The following is a 22,302-nucleotide window of genomic DNA, read 5'->3' on the forward strand; positions in this document are numbered from 1 at the left end:
TGGGGAGGTCAGAGACACCCCTGAGCTTCCTTTGAGCTTCTCTGGAAAAGGAGTGTTTTCCATTGGCTCCAATGATCAGTTCTTGAGCAAAGTGGTAAGGTTTAAGCAGAACTCCCCTTGCCCCTTCTCTCCGAGCCACACCGAGTTGGCTGTATTATATATGCTTGGACTTACATGGGCATCTGGCTTGCTTTTTTTGTACCTCTGGTAATGGTCATATATTCCAGAGGCATTTCTGTGACTTCTTAGAGGACACCAAACACTGCATACCTTTATATTCCCACCTCCCTCTGTGAGCCTCATCTCTGTTTTCTTTCTTTAAACCAGGACTTGGTAAACTGTGGCTCATGGGCCAAATCTGACACACTGCCTGTTTTGTGAATAAAGTTTTATTGGAACAGAGCTGTATCCATTTGCTTATATATTTTCTATGACTATGTTCAACCAATAAAGGCTGAGTTGAGTAGTTACAAAAGAGATGCTATTGACCCCTAGCTTAATTCTATGGTATTCTTTTCCAGCTTTGTATTCGGAAGAGAACCAGATTAACATTAAATTTCTGAGAACACCAATTAAACGCAGATATGCTATTTTGAGTGTCTCTTAAAAAGGAGTTGAATAGTCATGAGAAATGCATTAATATGGTGCCAGTGAGGGGTTTTATTTGGCCTTACAATATTAATAACAATTTCCTCATAATTCATAGGACATTCCATTGTACCTATGTGCTTATTCCCACCTGTGCAGTCTTAGGCACATGTTATATACTACTGGAAATAATCTTGAGCATTTATGAATAAGAGAAAATTCTATAGCTCTCTTCAGATTTTGAAATGCTGGAAAGATCAGTAAAAAATGAAAGATTTAAAAGAAAACAAAGCAATTTAAATGGAATGACCAAGTTCTAAGATCTCCAGCCTTGTTCTTGAGTACAAAATCAAATTATATATAACTCAAAATCTCTATTCTGGAAATATTGACTTTATGAGGCCTCACCTTTACTTTGGACGTTTATTCATCTGTCTCTGTGGATCACCAAACACCTATCTTGTTAATGTCATTTTATTCTCTCTGGACAGACACATTGGTTTCAAAAGCTAATCTTTTACCCTAACTTACAGGAAAACGTTGAGGGGAAGGCCTGTGATCGCTGCAAGCCAGGATTCTATAACTTGAAGGAAAAAAACCCCCGGGGCTGCTCCGAGTGCTTCTGCTTTGGCGTTTCTGATGTCTGCAGCAGCCTCTCTTGGCCTGTTGGTCAGGTGGGAGGCGCCATCTGCGAGGCGGGATTTAATGAGCAGGTCGTATTGCACAAGCTTGGCACAAGCTGTGTGAGGAGGAAATGAGGATGACTTCCCCTGTGACACCACTCTTATCGCTATGCAATGATACTGACGTGGGTCAAAGGCAGCCGTCTGCCTCTCAAGGTTCTTTATAGGTCATGTGCTTACTCCCACATACATTTCTCTGTAGAAAAAACAGGATGATGTGGCACTAGAGAACATGTCTTGTTTCAATTTCTTCTGTGGGGAAATGGATTGGGTAGGGAGGTCGGCTCTCCCTCCGCCCGCCCCTGCTGCTCTCAGGCCTGGGAACCCAGAGGGCCATGGGGCCATGGGGATTTTCCAGCTCAAAGAGGCTAAGGAGTAGGAGGCCCTCCAGTGGCAAGGGTGGGAACAGCGGCACGTGGTGCAGGGTTTATGAATGCAGGCCAAATTGTTTCCGGAACAGGGAGTTCTGGGGTGATGGGTTCAACAGGGGTGTCCAGTGGTGGCTAGGAGAGGTGGAGATGGTGTGATGGCTGCAGGCAAGGGAGGAGCTGCTCGGTAGGGACTTACCCAGCAGTGACTGCTGTGGCCACCACGCTGGGGGGAGTACCATCACCTCTATGTCGGTGACACATTGGGAGTATAAGATCTAGAGGTTATCTTTGTACATTTTTCAGCATTTGGGTAAAAAGCAGGGGGCAACAAAGAAGAGGGAGTCAGAGTTAGCAAGAGACATTTTGCTGAATGCCTTTATGATGTTCTTTGTTGTTTTAAATCTAAAATCTATACCCATGGCCTTTATGGTTTTGCTCATTTATTTGCTTATACTGGATCTGGATTTGGAGTAGTGAGACTTGTTCTCAGGTCCTCCTGGTCCTTTACAAGTGGAAGGGTCAAGGGTCATGAGGTTCAGCAGCCACAGGTGTTACGTTAATGCCGTCCCTAGAGAAGCTTTCTGACCCATTTCTTCATTGTGAAAATATTACTGCTGCACTGGGTGAAATCTAAGGTAAGTTCTATTTCATACTTCAAAATTCTTGAATTTGTTTTTAAGGTAAACAGTATGTCCGGGTGGCTGGTCACCGACTTGATCAGTCCCAGGAAGATCCCGTCTCAGCAAGATGCACTAGGTGGGCGCCGTCAGGTCAGCATCAACAACACCGCGGTCATGCAGAGACTGGCTCCCAAGTACTACTGGGCAGCCCCCGAGGCCTACCTTGGAAATAAGGTGCGTGTGACCCTGCAGGTAGCGATGTCTCAGATGAAGATCTCAGGGAACACTGAGAAAGAACTTGCGCTGCCTGCATTTTAGGTAGTCTCATAGGGCACCTGAGTGTTGGACAGCATTTCATAGCCTGTACTTGCATCTGATGATACAAAGAAGGTTTTCTAGCCTTGTTAGACTTTATGTTGTATTATTCAAATAAGAACTTCTGCTCTTCTGGTATGGTTCCTGAGCAGTGTGTTTGGTGAAGTCTCATCCCCCTCTCTGAGATAAACTTTCTGGGTCCCTGGATCACTTGTTTATGAAGTGTTCCTCACATTCCCGCTTTGTTTAGTTTGCCATAGGCTCAGCTTGGAGCCTCCATGGCTTAGTGGAGGGCCTGGCATACAAAAAACAACCCAGGGAAGGTTCCAGCAATGGGACTGCTGTGCTGCTCCCTTACTTTGAGTACCATGGCAGGCTGTGCTCATCTGAAGCTCACATTTAGGAACAGATGGAATACTTTCTGCTTTTGTTATATTTCAAGAAAATGCAAACTGGTGATTCTGCAATGTGGAGGTTGGTTTGTAGGCTTGGGCCTTCCTTGCGATGATGTGTTCCCATTCCCCCTCCCCAGTTAAGCCGCATCTCTCCAGATTCTGATTGATACGAAAATTTATTCCCGAGAATGCATCTCAATTATTATAGCTCCCTGCTTACCTTCCCGGGTTTTTTGTTTTGTTTTGTTTTAAAGTAATGGCATACAGGCATGCTAGTGTAGTCTTGTAGCTTGGTACACTTCTATTTAATTTGATGATATTTTCATTTTAAAACTTGTTTTGTATATTTTTAAGGAGTATTTATTTTTGAAAATTATTTTTTTCATCAAATTATAATCCTAGAACATGTGCTCTATTTATATGATTTTATCAACAGAGTTCAATGATTTTTTTTCTCTTGATATCACTTCTCCAATTTTATGGTGCAAATTTGGGTTCTGAACAATTATATTGCTGTCGTATACCCATCAGAAAGAAAATCTTAATTTTATATAGAAGGACATCTAATCAGAAGAAACACCTTTAGTCCTTTCTCTGACTAGCAAATCAGACATATTCTTTGTTGTCCTACGAGGAGGATGCTGAAATGAAAATGTGGAGATTGTAGACATGGGTCAAACTCCTCATCCCTTAAATTACTTAAGCAAAGTAAATATCTACTGTGTGATTAACAAAAGTTTATAGTAATTTGCCTTGTGGTCTCTAACAAAGAGTACATTTTTCTTCTGTGCTTTCAAACAGTGTCCTACATGTTGGTGATATTGATCAACCAAAATGTTTATGAATATACTCCCCTTTCACTGCCTTTAATGTGAATTTCCTTGTCTGTCATGGTCAAGGGGATAGTTGTAGCTTAGTTGTTTGCAGGTGGATCCCAGTGACCACTTCCTCTTACTTGATTGTTGCTGTGATTGTCTTCCCCTTTCGTGTTCATTCTCGCTTAAACATTTCAGCTGACTGCGTTTGGCGGATTCCTGAAATACACGGTGTCCTACGATATTCCGGTAGAGACGGTAGACAGTAACCTCATGTTGCATGCTGACGTCATCATTAAGGTGATTGTTTTTGCTTTGATTCTGCTATAGAGCTTAGGGCTTAGTGGGCTGATAGTTTATGACTGAAAGTGACTAGGTGAGGACATCCCAGCAAGGAGCTGGTGGCCAGGTGGCCATTCAGCAGACCCTGGACTTGCGTGGGGACTACTGAGACGGTGAGTGTGAGAATCTGTCTTTGAGCCCATTTCTGGAGTTGCCTCAGGACAGCACCCGCCACTCTTCTCTTCATCCCCAGGGTGTACCCATCTTTTCACATTTAAAAAGAAAGGGAGCTGGGCTTGGTGGCGCATGCTTATAATGTAAGTGCTTTGGGAGGCTGAGACAGAGGATTGTTTGAGGCCAGGAGTTTGAGACCAGTCTGGGCAACATAGTGAGACCCCGTCTCTCAAAAAATATTAGCCAGGCACCATGGCACGTGCCTGTAATCCCAGGTATTCGGGAGGGTGAGGCAGGAGGATGGCTTGAGCCCAGGAGTTCAAGGTTATAGTGAGCTGTGATTGCACCACTGCACTCCAACCTGGGTGACAGAGAGAGAGCCTATCTCAAAAAAAAAAAAAAAAAATTTAAGTAAAAAGGAGATAAATTTTTGCTCTGACCTTGAATCTTATTTTTTAAGGCTCTTCTTCCCTGTGCCACTTTGCCTCTCAGATGAATGGATTAGGCAGTACTTGGCGGTCTGAGGACAGTAGACGTGTTGCCATACTTGTCCTCAGCCTCTGTCCCTATCCCCACATCCTCAGTCTCCGTAAAAAGATCCAGCTCAGTCAGGAGGACTCCCCAAGTGGTAATGTCCCAGGGTCTGGGGCATGTCTGGGCAGAAACCACTCCAGGTTCTTGTCTCTCATGTCCTTTCACCTGGAGCTATCTTCAACTCCATCTCCAGCCTGAACAATTGCAGACCGCACACGGTAAATCACTTTTGTTAACAGCAACTTGATGAAAAGCTGGAGCTATGTTTACATACTTTTTCTACTTCTGTACTTTAGTTAAAGATTAGAGGTGTCAGATGGGTTGCTTTGATAAAAGCTGTGGGCAACTGCATGACTTTCTTTCTTTTCCAAGATCCTAGCGAAGTACACAGGCTTTCAGTTTATTACCAGAACCCCTCTAAAAATAATACAATGAAACACCTTTTCTCTGATAATTCTGGGTCAAGAGCTGTACACACCATTACATGTTTGCCACAAGAAGCTAGGCACGAATGAAAAACTACGTTGCTGAATACAAAATTTGATTTTATTTTTATTTTATCATTAAATTGAATGACAAATATATTTTCTCTTGTTTTTAAATGTTAGGGAAACGGACTCACTTTAAGCACACAGGCTGAGGGTCTGTCACTGCAGCCTTATGAAGAGTACCTAAATGTGGTTAGACTTGTGCCTGAAAACTTCCGAGATTTTCACAACAAAAGGCAGATTGATCGTGACCAGCTGATGACTGTCCTTGCCAATGTGACACATCTTTTGATTAGAGCCAACTACAATTCTGCAAAAATGGCTCTTTACAGGTATGTATTGAAAATGGAGGAAAAACTTATGGTGAAGGTACTTCAATTTTATGTTTATTTATTCATATATATATTTAAAGCTAAACGTATTTTACATTCATTGTATTAAGGACACAGCTACAGGAACTGGCTGTCTTAAGAATTATTAAGTTTATAAATGTAATTTTATTGAAAACGTAAGAACAGTTGTCCACATCAAGTGTATCCAGTAGAAGACAGACTTGACATTAGGATGAGAAACTTTCAAAGGGGGTTTCTGGGAAATGCACGATGAGTTAGTGATTGTCTGGACCATGTTGCACCTGGTTCTCACCATCCTAATGTTAATGGTCTTAGCTTTTACTCAGTCCATTTAAGTGAACGTATCCATCGTTGGTCATTTGATTACTTTCAGGAGGACAATTTCTGGCAATGCCGTGCCAAGCATAAAAGTTGTATGCAGCTAGGCTGGGCATGGTGGCTCACACCTGTAATCCCAGCACTTTGGGAGGCCGAGGCAGGTGGATTGCATGAGGTCAGGAGTTTGAGACCAGCCTGGCCAACATGGTGAAACCCCATCTCTACTAAAAATACAAAAAATAGCCAGGCATGGTGGCGCATGCCTGTAGTTCCAGCTATTCAGGAGGCTGAGGCATGAGAATCATTTGAACCCAGGAGGTGCACGTTGCAGTGAGCTGAGGTTAAGGCACTGCACTCCAGCTGGGGCAGCACAACGAGACTTTGTCTCAAAAAAAAAAAAGTTGTATGCATCTAACACAAACATAGCATGGCACATTTAAGGGCAATCTTTCTATTTGTGATAATTGAATGGATTAATTTTTCTGAGGTGCTTCAACTCCAAATAGGCAACACCAGACCTTTCCCACAGTCATCTATGGGCAGCAGCATGACTTTGTACCAAACATTGAAGGCATTTCCAGGGAATAATGATGGCTCCCAGAGAGTATATTGTTGTGAAAGACCTTTAGTTATTTACAAAAATCACATCACCCTTTTATTGGATTTAAATCCTTTTTTTTTTTTTTTTGAGACAGAGTCTCCCTCTATCGCCCAGGCTGGAGTGCAGTGGCGTGATCTCAGCTCACTGCAAGCTCTGCCTCCCAGGATCAAGCGATTTTCCTGCCTCAGCCTCCTGAGTAGCTGGGACTACAGGCACATGCCACCATGCCTGGCTAATTTTGTATTTTTAATAGTTTCACCATATTAGCCAGGATGGTCTCGATCTCCTGACCTCGTGATCCGCCCACCTTGGCCTCCCAAAGTGCTGGGATTACAGGCGTGAGCCACTGTGCCCGGCCGGATTTAAATCTTTTAGGAGCCCATCTTCATTGAGATGTGAGATGTATTTGCGAGCGTGTGAGTCACATAACAATCTGTCTATTTGTAGGTTGGAGTCCGTCTCTCTGGACATAGCCAGCTCTAATGCCATCGACCTGGTGGTGGCCGCTGATGTGGAGCACTGTGAATGTCCACAAGGCTACACAGGGACCTCCTGTGAGGTGACGCTTCTCTCTTCCTGTCTTTTTCCTTTCGTTCCTTCCTAAGGGGAAAACAGTGCACTGAAGGGGATGTCATGGCAAACATTTGATTTTTAGCTTTAGCAGCCCAATGTTTGGCTCAGTCTTTTTTGGGCAATAGAAATATTAGAAGTCACATTGTTTAAAAAAATCAGATTCCTCCACCAGGAATGGGCTGGAGCACCGGACAATATTCTGACTTAGTGTTGCCCTCCTGCCTTAGTCAACAAGAAACTTGCAGTACCCATGCTATTGACTGTGTTTCTAAGGAGGATAGAACTTGATCATATCTGAGCATTTACAAATCACCAGCATGTGACCTGGGTAGCTTTAGACAAGCCAGCCCTATTTTGAGACCTTTTATGACCCCTCGCTATTTTACTTTGGTGGGCTCCACCTTACATGTGAAATATATGAAAATGCACTTGGAATCCTCAATGAAAGTAATCTGTTGCTAAAAATATTTTGAAATCACTTGGACAAACATATTGATATTAATACCATAACAAGAATAGGCCGTAAGACTCATTGCACAACCATTACGTTTTTGTGTGTGTGTTTCTACCTTTAAAAAGAAATAAGGAACTGGATTATGGTGATGGTTGCACAGCTCGGTAAGGTTTTTACTAAAAGTCATTGAATTGTACACTTAAAATGGGTGAATTGTGTAGCATGTAAATGATACCTCAGGATGTTTAAGAAAAAAGACATTTCTGTACTCTGGCAACTGAGCAGTTTCTGTTTGTAACGTAGTGGAAAGAGGATGACTTTCCCTTCTCTTGCAGTCATGCCTCTCTGGCTATTACCGTGTGGATGGAATACTCTTTGGAGGAATTTGTCAACCCTGTGAATGCCACGGTCATGCAGCTGAGTGTAATGTTCACGGCGTTTGCATTGTGAGTCTCTCACTGTAGCTCAGGTGCCCTCTCCTCCTCAATTCAGAGCCATTTGCTGTGTACAAGTGATTTTTTTTAAGTGCTTCCTCTACAGAATAACCCTAGCCTCATAGACCCCAAAGAAAATTTACAGATTTAAGCTCATATCATGAAATGTTTCCCGTTTTTTTTTTGAAAAAAGTTACTTTGGTAATAGTGGAAAAGGGATATACAACTTCATTATAGTTCTTTTTATTAGAATAATATAAAGTAATTGTTTTTATTTGCTGAGACTATAAAGCAATAGAAAGGTAAAAAATGTTGTCTACTTATTAAATACAAAGGATAGGATATTTAGATGACAGTGCTAATATTTATTTATTTATTTATTTATTTATTTATGTATTTGAGACAGGGTCTTACCTTGTCACCCAGGCTGGAGTGCGATGGCACCAACACTGCTTACTGCAGCCCTGGACCTTCTGGGCTCAAATGGTCCTCCCACCACAACCCTCCAAGTAGCTGAGGCCACAGACAATGCTTGTATTTTATTTTAATCATGATATTACATAATATACCCTAAGAAGAAGAATAAAGTATAAACACACTCGCTTATATACCATGCTTTATAGTTAGTTGGGATAAATTAATCAAACAGGTCCTTCTTTCATGCGATATGAGTTGAAACAGGGCTTAAGAAATAGGTAGTTAATCTTGAGAATGAACTTTGGGGCAGGTATGGGGCAAGACTTGTTTCTTGACTTCAATCAGGAATTCTTCTAGGCCCTATGCCCTGAAGCCAGGCCACACTCTAGGGTCTCATGGGTTTGATCCTCAGAGGTGGAGTGACTGCATATGCTGATCAGCTGTACCCTGGTCGCCTGGCAGGGAAATGTTCATGCTTTTTCCAGAAGAGATTGACTGAGTCACAGAGTTAGGGAAAATTAATTACCAGACCCAGGGAGAAGATCTCAAAATGATGTCCAGGATGGCTTATTGTCTCTAGAATTAGAACTTAATTTTTCTTTATTCTGTAAGTAAAACTTTTGTTTTGCCCTTTGTTCTGTAAGTAAAGCTTCTGTAGGAATTGCATGAAGGGGTGGTTTACAGGCAGACTCAGTCGCTCCAGGATTGCTTTCCTCAGGTGCACAGCTTCCAACCACTTGATGAGGTGGTTGCTTTTTTTTCACCTCCTTTCCTTTGCCATTTGGGTTTGCAAGGCCTCCTGCCAGCATTTGGGGTGGGGTGGGGGTGGGGGGGGTACAGCAGGCTGTGGTTCTGCCACTTACGTCTTTTGTAGCTAGGCTGAAAGAGTAGATTTCTCATGCTTCCATTAATATATGTTTACAAATATATATTCATATTAAAGTGATAATGCTAAATAGCAACTGGCCTTAAAGCTTTAATTTTAATAAATAATAATTTTATAGCTTTAAACATGTTTTGGAAATAATTTTAAACTTACAGAAGAGCTATGAAAGAGTTACAGAAGTACAGAGAGTTCTGAAGTAACCTTCCCCCAGCATCCCCTAATGCTACCATCTTGCATAACCAGAGTGGAGTTATCAGAATAAAGAAGTAGCACGATGAGATGAACTACACTGCACCCCACATTCTGATTTCGTCAGTTTTTCACTCATGCTCCTTTTTTTTGTAGGATCAAACCCAGGACCCCACACCATTCAGTGACTTTGCCTTTTTAGTCTCCTCTCCTCTAGGAAAGTTCCTCAGACTTCCTTGTCCTTCATGACTATGACACTTTTGAAGAGCACTGGGCATTCTGTGGAATGTCCCCCAGCCAGGGCTTGTCTGATGCTTTCCTATGACTAGGTTGAGGTTACACATTTTTGACCAGAAGACGTGGAGGTGCCGTACCCTCTCATTGAGAGCAGATGGATATGATATCATTGTGTCTTCTTCCTGGGGATCTTAATCTGGGTCACTTGAATTAGGTGATGTCTGCTAGGTTTTTCCACTCTGAAGTTACTATTTTTCCCTTCTTAATTAATGTTCGAGAGGGCAAAAATAATAAAAATTTAAATTAGAATTTAAGGAAATACAAAAAAGTGGTAGCATCATATATCTGTTAAATCTAACCTTGCTGGTTTTTTTTTTTTCTAATATATTGTAAAAAGAAGCTTGAATTCTTCCTTTTGTGTAGTTGTTCATAGCCCTGGGCCTTGCGTGTAACTATCTAGCTTCCAGGAGTTAATTCTTTATTTACAGTTCATTAGAGACGAGGTTCCAGTTGCTCTTAGAGCCCCTGTTTTTCTCTCTGAGCTCTCTTAGCTCTTTATTCAAAGGAGAAGCCTATTTATTTTCCTTGCAGCTTGGCATGGTTTAGAAAAGAGAATGGCATCACAGTAAATTGTGCATGTCTTGGGCCCTCATGTCTTTCTTTTTTCAATCGAAAGATGTTTTTCCTCCCCAAGGAGAGGAATAGTCTCATTCCTTCACATACCAGATTCACCAACAGGGACAGTCAGGTAAAGGGCTGGTGGCACACGCCTGAGAAAGCACTGAAACAGACCCTCAGTGGGTTTTTCAACAGGACTACATACTAGTTTCCCCAAAGAGAAAGAAAGCACAATCTGACTCCTTGATCAAAGAAAACATACCATAGACATGTTCCAAATGAGCATTATCAAATATTTTTAAAATGAAATTGCAGTTACTCTGCAGAATACTTTTAGCTCAACCATGTAACCCTTTACTAAGACCAGTTGCATCTTGAATTAATTTGGATTCATTATCAAACCCAAGGTCCTATGAAGGATGGGAAGGAAAAAAGGGTCTAAGACTCTGTTGTCTGAGGACCAGCAGTGTGGGCATCACCTGGGAGCTTGCTAGAAGTGCAGAAACTCAGGCCCCACCTCAGATCCCCTGAACCAGAGTCTACAGGTAACCCAGGTACACTTATTAATAGATTCATATTCCAGTTTAGATGCTCTGGTCTAGGATAACCCTAAGTAAAACTGGTGAAACCCTGTAGTAAAATGGATGTAATACAAATGCTTACAATTTCAGATTAAATGTAGTATATGGGAAAACTTTCATCAACCTGAGGAATGATGGAAATGTATATGGTTTAGAAACTGAAAATACTAAATTGCTAGATGAAGAATGACCAATAAAAGTATGTAAAATGAGTGGCTGTAGGAGAAGGGACACGGGGAAATGGGAGCTGAGGTGCACACCAAGAGGAGCAGCCACACACGTGTGCAGAACAAGCCCCGCTCCCTTCGAGTCCGTAGCTGCCCAGGGGTCAGTGCTGCCTGGTCCTGGCCCCAGTGGCGACCTCCGCATCCCTCTCCTTTGCTCCTGCACACCTCCTAACCACCGACTGCACTTTCTTTTAGAATGTTTTAAATGAGGGGGGGAAAGTTTTTCATATTTTTTCATGTATGTACCGTTTCCAGCGCTCTTCATTCGCTGGTATAAATCTACGATTTCATCTAGTAGGTACCACCTTTCTACAGCCTGGATTGTTAGCCTTTCTGTAGTGCAGATCTGCTGGTTGACAGATTCTCTTAACTCTCCTTTATCTGAAAAAGGCTTGTCTTCAGTTTTGAAAACGATTTTTACAGATTTCTCTTTCAGTACTTTGAAATTGTTCTGTTGCCTTGTGGCTTACATGGCTTCAAGTGAGAAGTTAGTTGGTGGTCATCTGCTTATTTCTGTGTGTTATTCTGCCTTTTTTCCTCTGCCTGCTGTTGGGAGGGTCTCTGTGTCCCTGGGTTTGAACACTTTGACTGTGCCTTGGTGTGTATTTCTTTATGCTGGGGGTTTATTGAGCTTCTAGAATTTGTGAGTTTGTAGCTATCAACTTATGAAAAGTTTTGACCAAATAACTTTTCAGCTTCCCACTCCAATCTAATTGCACGTGACATTGATCCACAGATGATAGAGGCTGGGATCTTTTGTTTTTTCCTAAAGTTTGAGTTTCTATTGTTGTCTTCAAATTCACTCGTCTTTTCTCCTACGATGTTGAAGCTGATGCCCACCCATTCAGTACTTCATTTTGGATATGGTAGCTTCTAGTTCTAGAAGTTCTACTTGGTCCTACTTTATATCTTGCATTTTTCTTTTCACAGTGTTTATGTTTCCTTCAAGTCTTTGAGCATGCTTATAATAGCTTTTTTGTTTTTGTTTTGAGATGGAGTCTCTCTCTGTCGCCCAGGCTGGAGTGCAGTCACGTGATCTTGGCTCACTGCAACCTCTGCCTCCCAGGTTCATGCAATTCTCCCACCTCAGCCTCCTAAGTAGCTGGGATTACAGGTGCACACCACCACGCCTGGCTAATTTTTGTATTTTTAGTAGAGATAGGGTTTCTCCCTGTTGGCCAGGCTGGTCTCAAACTCCTGACCTCAGGTGGTCCACCCGCCTTGGCCTCCCAAAGTGCTGGGATTACAGGCGTGAACCACCGTACCTGGCCTATAACAATGTTTTAAAAGCCTGCCAATTCCATCATCTCTATGATTTGTGGGCATGTTTCTAATGACTGGGGTTTTTTTTTTTTCCTGATTGTGGATCGCTTTTTGTTGTTGTTGTTGTTGTTCCTCATGTCTAGTTATTTTCATTCCCCATAAAAAAACCTACCTCTTTATTTGGAAATAATTAGGAATTTACCCAAGATTTGTAAGAATAAGAATGGTACGTAGAACACCTGCCATTTATCTAGACTCCCGTGTTGTTGCCATTTTCCCCATTTGCCTTATTAATATCATTATCTGTCTACCTATCTAATTATAGTATGTTTTTCTAAACTCCTTGAGAATAGTTTGCATAGACAATGGCCATTTTGGTGTGTATATTGCAAGAATAAGGCTCGTCTCTTGTATAACCATAGTACACTTATCAACTGAAGTAAATGTAACGCTGATACTCTACTTTTTCTAACCTACCACCTGTTTCTCAGTTTTGTCAGTTGACCCGATTATGTCCTGTATAGCATCCTTCCCGCCAGCACAGGCCCCCATCTAGGATCAGATGTTGAATCTTATTGTCGTGTCTCCTTAGGCTTTTAATAGGAAATGTTTCTACTGCCTTTCTTTGTATTTTATGCTATTGGCATTTTGAATAATATAATCTTTTTTTTTTTTTTTTTTTGAGACGGAGTCTTGCTGTCACCCAGGCAGTGGCGCCATCTCAGCTGGCTGCGAGCTCCATCTCCCAGGTTCACGCCATTCTCCTGCCTCAGCCTCCCGGGTAGCTGGGACTACAGGCGCCCGCCACCATGCCCGGCTAATTTTTTGTATTTTTAGTAGAGATGGGGTTTCACCGTGTTAGCCAGGGTGGTGTTGATCTCCTGACCTCGCAATCCACCTGCCTTGGCCTCCCAGAGTGCTGGGATTACAGGCATGAGCCACCGCACCTGGCTGAATATAATCATTTTTTTAAAAAAATAGAATGTCCTTGGTTCTGGGCCCTTCTTTTGTTTCTCATGGATTATTCAGGCCGGAATACTTTGTGAAGGATGAGTCTCTCAGAGCACTGCCAATGGGAGTCCCAGTGTCTGTCTGGCCCTCACTGGTGATATTAATTCTGATTACACAGGCAAGGTGTTGGTCAATTTTTCCACTATATATGAATGATTCTTTCCTTTTGCAACTAAAAAACAGTTGGAGGAGGACACTGTGAGACCACGTGCATATCCCACTCTTCATCAGAATTCCCCTTAGAGGTAGCAGTCGGAAGGTTCTGGCCGAAGCAACACTTGCTGTCATGTTTGCAAAAGCTTGATCCTCCACCTCCTGCCCTTGTCCATGCTCATCAGTCAGAGAGAAAGCGCTCAGGTTTCCAATTTATACAAATTACACTTGCTGATATTAATCTGAAAACAGGAGGCCTTCCTCATATAGCTCAGAGGTTGGTGACTAGTTTTAGCATTTTGTCTTTTTTTTTTCCACTTGGACTTCAAGTTGCTTATAGATAAATCTGAAAATCCTTTAAGACAACCTGAGCTGATTCTTCTGGTGCATGTTCCTAGGCGTGTGCGCACAACACCACCGGCGACCACTGTGAGCAGTGCTTGCCCGGCTTCTACGGGGAGCCTTCCCGAGGGACACCTGGGGACTGCCAGCCCTGCGCCTGCCCTCTCACCATAGCCTCCAACAAGTAAGCCTCGGACCTCATCAGCGGTTCCTGCCAGCATGGCCAGGATTCCCACCCAGATGCGTACTAATGACTTCAGAGCAAGACTTTGTGTGTAATAAGTGTGTGAATTTTGCCCAGTGACAATTGATTTGGATTAAAGACAGAGGGGTGGGTTACTTTCTTGTAAACCAAAGTTTGGCTTATTAAAGCAGGCAAGAAGAGGTGTGTGCCAGCAAGGACCTATACACGCCGTTTTCCCTCTTGATTCCTCTTGGTCATCAGTTGTTTCACAAGTATATGTTGTCTACTTACCAGTGGGCTAGGAGGTAGAGGGATACAGAGAGGAATAAAACATTGTCCCTCGACTTAGGGAGTTTTTGATCTAATGACCAAAATATGTGCGCATGAGGCTAAACAAGAGCAGTCTAAATCCATTCATTGATTCAGCAGATATTTATGGAGTGCCTACTGTGTCCTGAGTTTTACAGCAGGTGTCCTGAATAGCAAACTGTTCTCACCTGGCCGTGGGCCCCAGGGGACTCATTGTGGTCGTGACTATAGTGAGGCCTGTCCACCAGATGGTGGGGAGGAGGGAGAGCAGTGTCCAGCCTACCTAGGTGGGTGCAGGAAGCTCTTCTCTCAGATTTGCAGGAGAAGGAATTCCACAGGCAGCATAGACGGGCGTTGTAGGCAGATGGAGCTGGGCGTGCCATGGCATGGCAGCAGGAACAGGCATCGCCCATTTGAGGAATTGCAGCAGGCCATGGAACAGAAGGCATGGAGGGAGATGGAAAGAGATGTACCAGGCAAGGCCTTATAGTCACGCTGGGGCAAGTGTGTCCCACAGGCCAGCAGCTTAAAAGCCTCTGTCTCTCGCTGGTTTAACCTTTAGAACTCTTCCTTCACCCACCCTCAAAGAATTCCCAGTATATAAAAAGGATGCAGTCAGGGTTACTCATGATAAAGTTGGGGGTGGGTACTGTCATCCACCCTGCACAGGCTCCTCAAGGTTTAGGAATAGGGTTGGAAGGGGCATCAGTTAGCAGGGGGTCCCTGGAGAGGTGTGAGAGCCTCCTGACCACTTTGTGTTTGAGTGAGCTCACTTTTGCCCTGGTATGGGCAGGGCTCTGAGGTGGGAAGTCAGTGCCAGGGAACCCGAGCTGGGGAACCCAGCATCCTAGGAGCACCTGAGCAGACCTCCTGGAGGAAGCGTCAGCTGAGTTGGGCACTGGGGCTGAGCTGGGTTAGCCCAGGCAGACAGCGAGAGAAGCAGGCGTGCTGTGGGCTGAGAACGAGAGGAGTAGGGAGCAGGGAGTGAGGAGTGAGTGTCAGTGCCTGGATCATGGGACCAGGAGTCCGTGAGGGGTTGAGGCTCTCAGGGTGGGCTGGGTGACCAGAGGCCCCGGATTCTGAGCTAAGGAGGTCTCATTGAAAGTCTGTAAGCACAGGAGTAGTAGAAATGAAGCATTTTAAATAGTTAGAAATTCGGCTTCATCCATTGGAAAATTTTGTTCATTTCTAATGTTTTGACAGTTTCAGCCCCACCTGCCACCTCAATGATGGAGATGAAGTGGTCTGTGACCGGTGTGCCCCGGGCTACTCAGGAGCTTGGTGTGAGAGGTACTCTGCATCTACTGGCTTCAACACATTTTCCAAATTAAATATAAATTCTATGTGTTTATTTTTAAATGCGCAGTTAAGTGTGGTTTTGGAGTTTTGATGCATAATTGTTATTTCATAGAATCATTGAGAAAAATCAGTATTTCATGTTTTAAAATTAATGTTAAACCTTACTGGGAATTTTTAAAGAACGGTACTCTTTTCCTGGCTAATCTGAGTTCTCATCAAGAACAATAGGCCGGGTGTGGTGGCCCACACATGTAATGCCAGGACTTTGGGAGGCCGAGGCAGGTGGATCGCCTGAGGTTAGGAGTTCGAGACCAGCCTGACCAACATGGTAAAACCCTGTCTCTACAAAAAGGAAAAAAAAACCAAAAGGCCGGGCATGACGGCGGGTGCCTGTAATCCTAGCTACTTGGGAGGCTGAGGCAGGAGAATCACTTGAACCTGTGAGGCAGAGGTTGCAGTGAGTGGAGATTGTGCCATTGCACTCCAGCTTAGGAGACAGAGTGAGACTCTATCTCAAAAAACAAAACAAAACAAAAACAGTAGGAAGCAGCAAGGAGTCGGTATCTGTGGTTCACACATTTGAATATTCCATTGCTCCAGGCTGTTCTGGAGATGACAGGTGGTTTGCTTTAGTAGCTGTCTTCTGGCTCCTGAAGGCCAGTGCTGTCTTTCCTATGGGTGCGTCTCAGTGCCCAGCTCTGGCTGAGCCTGCAGGAGGCTGTGTGGCATCCGGAGTGGTGAGGGGTGGGTCAGAGTTGTTCCTGGAAACAGGTGCACATCCCCTGGATTTATGCCTCATTTTGGACGCTCTCCCCCTTCATCGCGACAGGTGAAGGAGATCTGGGAATGCCCGAGTGGGGAGTCATATCCCTTTCACAGTAAATCTCAGGGAACAGAGTCCGTCTGATTTATTAGCCATTCAGGGAGTCCCTGGATAGTGCGGTAAGGCCTTAAGTAACTGCATTTGTCTGATCCCGCTTTCAATCTTTGATACAGATGCGCAGATGGTTACTATGGAAACCCAACAGTGCCTGGCGAATCTTGTGTTCCCTGTGACTGCAGCGGCAATGTGGACCCCTCGGAGGCTGGTCACTGTGACTCAGTCACCGGGGAGTGCCTGAAGTGCCTGGGGAACACAGATGGCGCCCACTGTGAAAGGTGTGCTGACGGGTTCTATGGGGACGCTGTGACAGCCAAGAACTGCCGCGGTGAGTGCGTGAGCGTGAAGTCAGGTCAGCTGTTTATTGCCATAGGAAGTCTTCAACCGTATAGTCACATGTGTCACACAGGGCCCTGCCTAGGAGGTCACACTCTCTTGAGGGGTTACTTGCATTAATGCTGGGTCTCTGATCAAATACAGACCCACGACCCAGTTCTTCCCTAGCTACCCTATCCTGAGCTTGGTTAGTCATAACCCATAGGGGTCAGTGGCCTGGAAAGATGCAGCCTGCCACTCGAGCGGCCAGTGTGACTTGACAGAGTTCCGGCTCTGCTCCCCATGACTGAAATGAAAGTGGGGAAGCTCAGAGCCTGTCACATTCGTAAGGGAGATGCTTCAGGGGCTGCACGAGGCAGATGGGATTCCAAGATGAAGGGTGGGAAATGGTAAGACTGTAACCCCAGAAACTGCGTAAAGCACCGTGTGGTGCATCTTAGCCCTCTGTGCCAAAACTACCCAACCCCTATGGCACTCTGCTGAATTCGATCCTTGAAATTATGGATCGTGGAGAAAACTAGATTCTCCTACACAGCAGATGACCTGGCTGGAGGGATGATTCAGCCCTCAGATTTTGAAAGAGTGAAAGAACAAAAGTGGCAATTATAAATTATTTTGAGTATTTCATATAAACGCCAGTCATACTATGGTACTACAACGTGGGGACACAAGAGGGCACCAGCTGTACAGAAAACATACTTTCCCAGGCACACGTGGAGAGATTGGAAATGTTTTATGGCCCTGGACCAATCAAGCTGATCTCCAGCAGGTGGCCACCTTGACTGGCTATCATACCAGGATAATTATGATAACAGGATTTCTACAAGGCTTCACAATTTACAGAATGTTTTTATCATTTTCATGTCATTTCTTTTCATCATTACTGCAAGCTTTGGTGATTCATTCCTCCGTTCATTCACTGTTTATTAAGTGTCTAGTATTTCCCAGACACTATACTAAGAATTGCGACGGGTAGTTGGGAAATTGTGGTTCAAGTCTACTGGGAAGCTACACATGATGATGGTATGGGGGGAAAACATACCTGTGGATCCAGGTGTTGGAGTCTCGACTAATGTGAGTTTTATTCCAGGACCAACTGTGTGACATTGGGCTAATTTATTAGCCTCTCTGAGCCACTGTTTTGTTATTCATAAAATGGACATAATTATATGTGTATATCAAGGCCTTTCTGAGAAGTCAGTGTGGTAACATTTAAAGTTCTAGACATGAAATAAATGGTAGCTATTATAATTACTAGTAATAAAGCAATCATTTTTATTATATTTTCACACCACTGCTGTCCAATAGAAATATAATGTAAACCACACATTTAATTTAGAATTTTTTAGTAGCCACATTTTTCAGTGGTAAAAAGAAGTAGGTGAAATGTATTTTAATAATACATTTTATCTACGCTGATATATTAAAAATTAGCATTTTGTCATGTGTTCAGATTTTAAAAGTATTAAGCAATATTTACTTTGCTTTTTAGTACTGAGTCATCAAAATTGAGTGTATATTTTATAGCCCAGCTCAATTAGGATGCTAAATTTTCCTCAGAAATACTTGATCTGCATGTAGGTTACAGGAAATTTACAATTGAAAAGGTAGTTCAAACATATTTAAAATTTTCCATCCTGTACCATAAATTATTTTCTTTAATATTGGCATCCACGTTGACAAAACCGCTTCAGTATTTAAATTTAAACTCAGAGATTTGGTTCTTCGCTTGCATCAGCCACATCTCCAGCATTTGGTAGACATGTGTGGTTGGCGGCCACAGGACAAGACCGTGAAGGTCAAGGCGATGAATGACTGTCGGGGGTTGCACTTGAAGGCACGGAGGCAGGCAGGCCCATCAGCCCAGGGTGGCCCAGGCTGCCTCCTGGAGGGGGTGCTGTTCATCTGAGACTTGAAGGATGGGAAGAAGAGCCCCAAGAAGAGTGACCAGCGTGGGAAGATGGGCCCAGGCAAGTGGGCAGGCCCTGCCCGAGGTAGACACTGGAGAGTGACCAGAATGGAAAAGACAGAGACAGGGAGGGGAGGTCTCAGGCTGACAGGTGGGAAGCAGCCATGTTGGAAGGGTCTCATGTGCAGTGTTGAGGTGCTGAGGTCACCTCGTCCTCCCTGTCCTGGGACTCACCAGCAACTTCTGCGGACATGGAGTGGGCCAGGGTGTGATTGGAGCTGTGTGTTTGAATGTCGCCCTGCTGCCAGCATTGAGGAGAGACTGGCTGCCAGGGATGTTGGGTTAGGAGACAAGACCGGAAATGAATCTTTCTGGTAAGCATTGATGAGGGCTTCAGGTAGGGCCTTTGCCATGGAGATAAAGGAGAAGACGTAAAATAGGTCTCGATGACAGGTTGGAAGGTGGAGGAAGGACGGTTAGAGCAGCTGGGGTTTGGGTCTGGGCCTGGGCTAGTGGGGCTGATGCTGACCAGGCTGTCTCTGGTTTCTGAACACTTAACAGCTTTTATCCTTTCTCATCCCTTCTCTCACATCCCCTCGCTTCGATGACACAAAGTCCTGTGAACTGTTTCTGCATATCCCACGAGCAGTCCTTCCATTTCTATAACAGGGTTCCCTCTGTGGACTTCTTGTAGGCCCCCCATTCTTATATAATACTATAGTCTGTTAGGTTAAGCCAAGTGCACGTGCCGGTGTTGTGTGTGATTGACCTTCTCTAAAGCCAGAGTGTATAGTTCAACCCAGTATTTCTCTGTTTCCCCCCACCCCCCCGTAACTCTCACTCACTTGAAGCTTGGTAGGAGGAGAAACTGATCATCAGGTTCACCTCCTGCCTCTGCTGTGGGGCAGCGGCTGCAGCCGGAGGTGTGGACAGGCCGTCCAGGTAGAGTAGAGCACTGAGGGAGATGAGGGTGGTGAGAAACCTCACAGAACTCTAATATTAAAGGAATCTTATATTAAATAAGTTAAATGAGTATAATTTTTATATTGTGAGCTACTCCTGAGAATTAAAATATATATAAAGTACCTGGCTATTCAGTAATTGGACTAAAATAATACTATTTTAAATTAGTACTATTTATAACATAAATACTATTTTAATTAAGAATTACTATAATAGGCCGGGCATGGTGGTTCACACCTGTAATCTCAGCACTTTGGGAGGCTGAGGCAGGTGGATCACCTAAGGTCAGGAGTTCGAGACCAGCCTGCCCAACATGGCAAAACCCCATCTCTACTAAAAATACAAAAATTAGCTGGGCGTGGTGGTGAGTGCCTGTAATCCTAGCTACTTGGGAGGCTGAGGTGGGAGGATCACTTGAGCCTGGGAGGCGGAGGTGGCAGTGAACTGAGATTGTGCCACGGCACTCCAGCCTGGGTGACGGAGTGAGACCCTGTCTCAAAAAAAAAAAAAAAGAATTACCATAATAATTATTACTGCAGAGAGAGAACTAGTAATAGCAGTGTGACCTATGGAAAGTTATCTAATCTTTCCAAGTTGTAGATTTCACACCAAAATAGAGAACATTATTTCGCCTCCCTCCTTGGTTTGTGGTGAAAGTACAAAGAAATACTGAATGTGACAGGCACAGACTAACAGACACATTATACAGTGAATATGATTTTTTAAATTATCATCAATAGTTTGCATTGATCATACTTGCATTGAACTTTAAATATTCCCCAGAGAAAGAGGCGGCTTGAAATGAAACACGGAGGGGAGACACACGAGAAACAAGAGGGAGGGCAGGAGAGTGGGTGTCCCAAATACCACAGTAAGAGGGCGATGCAAAAGGGAGAGGGAGGTCACGGGGTCCCTTCCATAGAGCCACGGGGTAAGAGGGGGACCGAAGTCTGCTCCCTGAGTTTGGTGCCTGGGAAATCCCTGGAGACTTTAGGGAGAACAGTTGCAGCAGACAAGGGGCCAGGAGGACACTATGCGAAAGTTGGATTGGATGGACGTGCCAGGGAGGTGGATGTTCTGATGGAGGGTAAACGGGAGGGGGTGTCTTGTGTTTGATGGGGGCAGTGGAGAAGGACATGCTGGGGAGTTAGCAGCAGAGTCCGCATGGTCCAGCTACGGGGTTGATGGAGCAAGTCCCTGAAGGGCGCCGGTGAATGGGGCCTCTCGTGGGACTGCAGCGTTAAGGCCCCCACTCCAGGAAAACAGACGGCCAACCTGGCCTAGATCATGAAGGAGGCGGATCCCAGCACGTTTCCTCTGCCCCTGACCTTCCCATGTCCCATGTCCAGCACTCTTGCTGCAGCCTCCAGGTCGTGTTTAGGCCTTCCATTATTTGTGAAGTTTTTCTCTCTTTTTTCTTACATTGTTATGTCATGACACACACTGTACATGTTCTGAGTCCACACATTTATAAAGAGTGCCTGGGGGCCCGGCGCGGTGGCTCACGCCTGTAATCCCAGCACTTTGGAAGGCCGAGGCGGGCAGATCACAAGGTCAGGAAATCGAGACCATCCTGGCTAACACAGTGAAACCCTGTCTCTACTAAAAATACAAAAAATTAGCCAGGCGTGGTGGCAGGCGCCTGTAGTCCCAGCTACTCGGGAGGCTGAGGCAGGAGAATGGCGTGAACCCGAAAGGCGGAGCTTGCAGTGAGCTGAGATCACGCCACTGCACTCCAGCCTGGGTGACAGAGTGACGCTCCGTCTCAAAAAAAAAAAAAGAGTACCTGGAATATTTTGTCAGGCAACATATTAAATCTTCTTTTTTTTTTTTTTTTTTTGAGATGGAGTTTCACACTTGTCGCTCAGGCTAGAATGCAGTGGCGTGATCTTGGCTCACTGCAACCTCCGCCTCCCAGGTTCACGAGATTCTCCTGCCTCAGCCTCCCAAGTAGCTGGGATTACAGGCACGTGCCACCACGCCTGGCTAATTTTTATATTTTTAGTAGAGACGGGGTTTCACCACGTTGGCCAGGCTGGTCTTGAACGCCTGACCTCAGGTGATCCGCCTTCCTTGTCCTCCCAAAGTCCTGGGATTACAGGCATGAGCCACTGCGCCCAGCCAACATATTAAATATTCTAACTGAAGTGCTTATTAAGGGTTCCCCTGTGAATATTGATTAAATATATTTTGGACCCGTAAGATTGTATCACTTTGCAAAGGTAGGGAACTTTGTAGCTTTAAGCATCAATGTTGTAACTGTAGATAAAATGGAACCATCTGACCTGAAACTACAAATGACTCATGACTTAGAACTGGGATATCATATTTAATGAAAAGATATTTTTCATTAAATTATGAAATATAATATTAATATGTACTTATTTAGATTACGTTTTAACTGAGCTTTAAAATATTAAATATGTACCTGATTGGAATCAGAGCAAATGGCTAAGTTGATTTTGAAATCTCCATTGCATGTTTTTCATGGGAATTCGTA

General features: G+C 44.1%; 1 protein-coding gene across 2 annotated transcripts in view; it reads left to right on the forward strand.

The window, feature by feature from the left end:
- LAMA1 (laminin subunit alpha 1) overlaps positions 1 to 22,302 on the forward strand; it is a 175,691-nt gene that overhangs the window by 76,037 nt on the left and 77,352 nt on the right. For both annotated transcript variants that reach the window (XM_019014254.4, XM_063699401.1), the window contains exons 11-19: positions 1,122 to 1,262; positions 2,323 to 2,496; positions 3,986 to 4,087; positions 5,386 to 5,597; positions 6,985 to 7,096; positions 7,900 to 8,010; positions 13,979 to 14,106; positions 15,619 to 15,705; positions 16,711 to 16,922. In XM_019014254.4, the coding sequence (XP_018869799.3) occupies positions 1,122 to 1,262; positions 2,323 to 2,496; positions 3,986 to 4,087; positions 5,386 to 5,597; positions 6,985 to 7,096; positions 7,900 to 8,010; positions 13,979 to 14,106; positions 15,619 to 15,705; positions 16,711 to 16,922 (1,279 nt within the window). The remainder of the gene's footprint in view (positions 1 to 1,121; positions 1,263 to 2,322; positions 2,497 to 3,985; positions 4,088 to 5,385; positions 5,598 to 6,984; positions 7,097 to 7,899; positions 8,011 to 13,978; positions 14,107 to 15,618; positions 15,706 to 16,710; positions 16,923 to 22,302) is intronic.

Source organism: Gorilla gorilla, chromosome 17, assembly GCF_029281585.2.
Source record: "Gorilla gorilla gorilla isolate KB3781 chromosome 17, NHGRI_mGorGor1-v2.1_pri, whole genome shotgun sequence".
In the NCBI taxonomy this organism is placed as follows: domain Eukaryota; kingdom Metazoa; phylum Chordata; class Mammalia; order Primates; family Hominidae; genus Gorilla; species Gorilla gorilla.